Source organism: Tachypleus tridentatus, chromosome 6 (genome assembly GCF_004210375.1).
Source record: "Tachypleus tridentatus isolate NWPU-2018 chromosome 6, ASM421037v1, whole genome shotgun sequence".
Taxonomy (NCBI): domain Eukaryota; kingdom Metazoa; phylum Arthropoda; class Merostomata; order Xiphosura; family Limulidae; genus Tachypleus; species Tachypleus tridentatus.
Genome location: NC_134830.1, coordinates 101,950,359 through 101,956,358, shown reverse-complemented (window position 1 = coordinate 101,956,358; position 6,000 = coordinate 101,950,359). Strand labels below are relative to the sequence as shown.

Genomic DNA, 6,000 nt, shown 5'->3' with positions numbered 1-6,000 from the left:
AAGCTGTGAGGTATTTTAAGAGTGACAATACATAACATAGCGTGAATAATGTGTGTGTGTGTTAGGTTGTTGCTGACTGGCTGCTTTCCCTTCGGTCAGTTGTTAGAGATGATGGAAGATAGTCTTTGTAGTTAGGATATATGTAGCACAGTTCAGACGAGCTTGAGAGACATATATTTCCACCTTAGTAACATATTTCAATAAAACTTTGAACACAGTCTTAGCTATTCTGTTTCTCATATTTACTTCTAATACATACTATTCATGTTTTAATGTATTAGTTCATGATAGATTAGACGAGTAAACTCCATATACAAAATAAAAGTGCAGTTTCGCATATTTCAACACACTGTAAGGTTAAAACTTAATACTTAAGTTCTCATATTATTGTTAAAAATAACATATATTGTATGTTTAAGGAGTATCTGAAACTAAAGGGTAAAAAATAATATATATATTATTTTTAGACCAGACTGATCAGATGTTTAATAACTTCTAATACTGACAAATAGTTTTGTAAAATCTTTATTTTCTAATCGAGATTAAAACAAACAATATTATAATATCGTAATATTGAAATCTCTAACTTTGTCCAAAGGTTTATGCAATTTTTTTTTTTCTGGTCAGTGAGTAACGTTTTCTAATTAGATGTTCTTATAATAGAAATACAAGAAAACTGTCACGAAAAACACAAACAAGATGATTTTATTACAAATAAATCATAAAGCCATATGGTGTTTACAAAGTATCTAACGGTTCATAGTGATCTCTTTACCATTTATAAGGTTAAAACTTTGTCTAAAGCATTTGAATAAAATGTGTAAAGAACTATGTATATTATTTTTGGAAACAATAAATCTTTCCATTAAAATAAATTCTGCAAACTTGTGATCGACTCATTAATACTATATTCAAATATGAGATACTTCTAAGAGCAAAACTCACAAGTGTGTGAATAATCTAGATGTGATTATATGAAAGTTGCACACTATCAGTGCTAGGAATATTAGAAATTGTTAAAGGGAATAATTACTGATTTTAACATACTAAACATTTTAAACAAATCCTTGTACCCTTAATTTATTCACTAATAACCAGTTTCGTTTTACAAAACATTTACAGTAATGCCGACATAATGTTTTATTTCAGAACAGTAACATCTGTAATTTTTTAATTTCTAGAAATTTTTCATGTGTTTAAAAATGTTATTTAAGAAACTTTTTCCCATCTAACTCAAATATGAATAATCTTGCTTTCCCAAGTATTACTTTTGACTGTTCGAGACTCATTGTTGGTTTTCTAAGCTTTTCCACACGACAGTCGAGCAACTGGTGAAAGTTTTGACAAAATACTTTTAACCACGGGGCACTTCTTACACGTAAGTTGCCGGAATTCATCTTGGTATTCACTAGTAGGGCAGGTAGTGCAAGCAGCACTCACTGACTCCCAAAAATATCCTGGTGGGCATTCCACTAATTACGAAAACAATAAATATTCATAAAACTCTAAAGTATAAAAGCAGGAAAACAGTATCGTTTTTATTATGGACTTAAGGTGACACCAGACATTTAAAGTGATAAAAACAAGATGAATATTATTTTTATAAGCATTAAATCATAATTATTTAGATTACTGAAACATACATTCGGCCAGGAAACAAACATATTAAAGTTTACCTACGGAGATTTACTTATCTAGATAGCAGAAAGTTGAAGGTTAAACAATGTAAAAACCATTATTAACTGTTAGCACAGAATACTTTAACAAGTGTGAAACAATGATAAAGTGCAAATTTAAATAACTACGAGTAACATATCTAAATCAGACTGGCAGGTTTAAATACTTCCTAAAGTATATCAACAACAAACTGAGAAGTTTGAAAAACAAAACCAGGCACATATCAACAATAAATTACATTTTAATAGTTATCAAATGCATACGAAAGACGAAAAGAGATATTTTAGCAATTTCCAGACATATATCTACAGTAAATATTTTTACATACGAATAATAAATTCAGTGAATCTAAATAACGACCAGCTGTATACCAACAGTAAATTAAATTTATGGTCGTGACAAGCTTTACAGTGGAAAATGTTTTTTGTTTAAGTTATACTACAAAACAGCATTTCCAGTGTAAAGCAGATTACTGTATTACATACAACGACCTCATGGATCATAATCTCTTATTATCCCATTAACCGAATTATTTTAACAATTATTAGATACATATCACCAATAACTCGCTCAAATTGAATAATTATTAGAAACTTATTCACATGTTTGAATATCATTAGACGTAGACTGCTGGCCAAAATCTTAAGGCCAATGAACATAAAAAAATATGCATTTTGCGTTGTTAGACTCAACCACTTATTTGAGTAGAGCTTTGAAAAATGAAAATAAGAAAATGGAAAATACAAATAAAAAACTTTTTTAGCATTTAATAGGAAAAATGTGAACACTATGAAATTAGCCTAAGTACTAGCTGGTCAAAAGTTTAAGACCATTTAGTCATTTGTGTTCAAGCATTAGCGTTGTCAACATCTTTCACTGACATCTCCTGTGTTACATTGGGTAAAAACATGGTAAATGCTAAAACGTTGACTGAGTTTGAACGTGGCAGAATTGTCGAGCTGCAAAAGCAAGGTCTCTCTCAACGTGCCATTGCTGGTGAGATTGGGCGTAGTAAAACTGTTGTTGCAAATTTCCTAAAAGACCCTGAGGGCTACGGAACGAGATTTTCAAGTGATCGGCCCAAGAAAATTTCCCCGGGATTGAGCAGGAGGATTCGACGGGTTATCCGGCAAGACACCAGCCAATTGTCGAACCAGATTAAGGCCCTTACGGATGCAGAATGTAGCTCAAGAACAATAAGACGAAGGTTTTTGCTGAGAAGCACCAAACATGGGACGTAGAAATGTGAACGAAGGTTTTGTTCTCTGATGAGAAAAATTTAACCTGGATTGTTCAGATGGCTTCCAACGTTACTGACACGATAAGGATATCCCACCGGAGACATTTTCTACACGAGATCATGATCTGGGGCGCTTTCTCCTTCCATGGAACAACGGAGCTTCAGGTTATACAGGGGTGTCAAACAGCAGCTGGCTACATTGGCATGGTGGAAGAGCATCTTTATTGACTGAAGGCCCTAGTGTGTGTGGAAATGACTGGATCTTTCATCAGGATAACGTTGCAATCCACAATGCCCGCAGGACAAAGGACATTTTCATGGCGAATAACGTGATTCTTTTGAACCATCCAGTGTGTTCGCCCGAACTGAACTTCATTGAAAATGTTTGGGGATGGATGGAAAGGGAAGTCTATTGAAATGAACGTCAATTCCAAACAGTGCATGATCTTTACCACTTGGAATAACATCCAGCTAGCCTTCTGCAAACGCTTATATCGACCATGCCAAATCGAATGTTTGAAGTTATTCGCAATGACGGCCGTGTAACTCACTTCTGAGACCTCTTGTTGGGCATTTCCTACCCTGTTTAGGACTTCTTTTTGGTATGACCTTAAACTTTTGATCAGCTAGTATATAGGCTAATTTCATAGTGTTCACATTTTCCCTATTAAATGCTAAAAAGGTTTTTTATTTTTATTTCCCTTTTCTTATTTTTATCTTTCGAAGCTCTACTTAAATAAGTGGTTGAGTCTAACAACGCAAAATGGATATTTTTTCTTTATGTTAATTGGCCTTAAGATTTTGGCCAGCAGTGTGTTATGAGAAGAAATCCGAAAGTAAGTTATAAATTTTACATAGGTTAGATTCCTCTCAGTGGAGTCAGCAGATAGCCCAATGTAGCTTTGCGATAAAAATACATACACATTTTATAAGTAGTCTAGATACAGTTATGATCTGATTAAATAAAATTTTATGAATTTCAAGTTAGTTGTAAACCTAAGAAGACGGAGAAGATTTGTGTCTTTCATATCTTTCTGATGTGAATGACAATTAATGTTTGGAATTTGCAAATATTAAAACCATGAAGTTTGTAATTTTGTTAACTCGCATTTCGAGTACAGAGTTCAGTATTCACAATATAATAAGTAATCGAAAAGACAAAGCTTCTTTGAACTGCTAAATCTCATAATACATTTTTGGATCTAACAAAATACATATATTATTAGTACCACATATTCTACGCATCTAGTGTGAGAAATTAGATTTTACAATGATTTTCACAATATAGTGAGTGTTGAAGTTATTATTGTTGATGGTATATTATTAGATTAACATATTTGTAGTTGTAGTGTTTCTTCACTGTTTAAGTATTATTTTCCTGATTATATTTCTGTTCACGTTTTTTATTTAAAATTGTGCCTCAGTCATTTTCTATTAAACTCGTGCAACCATCTTCATGTGTGTTATGAGGTTTTTTGTGTATTTTGACTGATTATGTTTTCTGTTAGAAGCTTGTTTTCATACACTTTTTTATTAAAAAGTCTTAATTTTGGTTGGCGTTTGTTATAGTTATGCATAATTTGTTAAACTACCCTTTCCTAATGAAGGTAAGCAATCCTTTCAAAATATTTTTTTTAACGTGTGATTTTTTATATTAAAGGTTAATTCGTCAATGTAAGTGTGTGTACCTGCGATTTTTTATTAAAGGTTTTATTTTTGTATTTTGCATTTTTCTTTATTGGGGATTAGAGAAAATGATTAGTCATGTGGAAGCAATAGCCACTATGGATTAATACAATGTTTCCTGTTAAGTAAGGATCATTGGATTCAAACAATTCCACATGGTACCTCATGCAAGTCAGTCGACAGAAAGATATATCGAGAGCAGAATAATAGAAGGCGATTGTTCAGTGCGCAACATAAATGCGTTACATTTTGTGTTCTTTCTTTTTATTTATTAGCTTAGAATCAGCCAGTTTAGCCAATGTCAGAGTTATTTCGTGATTTATCTTGTTGACCCTACCATTACAATATCAACAAACTTAACAATTTTATTTTTTCGGAAATAAGTTAACCTATAGAACTAAGCCTGTAAATTTCACTTTCATTATGCGAGAGGAATTTATTCACCTGTATAAAAAGTAATTATATTTACTACCACAATGTTTAGGTCCCGCTGTCATCGTGCTTGGAGATCAAATGTTTAAATAATTTTGTTTGGTTTTTCAACTGTATTCTCAGTAACCTGTTGCGTTTTGATTTAAGTCAGTTTTGCAGTTTAAGACATTTCATAAATAAAAGTTATGATTTTAAAGTATTCAGGTTGAACTACTATAACAACTATATAAATTCACAGAGACTTAAGTTAAATATTTTGTCATTACGTTTTGCTTTCCTTTCAATGTACTTCAGCAGATAGCCAAATGTGGCTTTGCTATAAGAAAAACAACAACAATTCAATGTACTTAAAATGCATCACATTTGGTACATGCAGGCAAAATGAAATTCTATTTCTAGATATTAAAGTTTTTATTTCGTTTTGTTGTTTTATTTTAATTTCGCGCAAAGCTACAAGAGGGTTATCTGCGCTATCTGTCTCTAACTTATCAGTGTAAGACTAGAGCTAGTCATCACCACCCAGCGCCAACTCTTGAGCTACTCATTTACCAACTAATAATGAGACTGACCATACACTATAACGCCTCCATGGCTGAAAGGGCGAACATATTTGGTGTGACGGGGATTTGAACCCACAGTCCTTGAATTACGAGTCAAGTACCTTAACCACCTGGCCATGCCGGGCCATTTCTTTTTGTTTTATGGCTGTCGGAATGGTCAAAATCAGGTTTACCCTGGTCATATGTTTACCAAATTGTATGATATCTACAGATTATGAAGAGATGGATTAAACCTGTTTAGAACAAAATGCATTTCTTTTTGCTATTACCAAATGATAGAGATAAAGAGATCCAATAAGCCAATATATTGTGGTACATTCAGTTAGTAACCTTATAGCTTTTCAGAAGTTTTGTTGGAATATATTAAATTTGTAAATGTTTTATTAAGTTTACTGTTTCTATTGA

The 6,000-nt window shown here is 32.4% G+C and overlaps 1 protein-coding gene across 7 annotated transcripts in view; it reads right to left on the bottom strand.

Annotated features, from left to right (window-relative positions):
- Nucleotides 1-686: 686 nt before the first annotated feature.
- The window catches only part of LOC143253197 (uncharacterized), an 80,339-nt gene continuing 75,025 nt past the window's right edge, over nucleotides 687-6,000 (bottom strand). For all 7 annotated transcript variants that reach the window (XM_076506635.1, XM_076506638.1, XM_076506634.1 and 4 more), the window contains one exon: nucleotides 687-1,472. In XM_076506635.1, coding sequence (XP_076362750.1) covers nucleotides 1,300-1,472 — 173 coding nt within the window. In that variant the 3' untranslated portion in view covers nucleotides 687-1,299. The remainder of the gene's footprint in view (nucleotides 1,473-6,000) is intronic.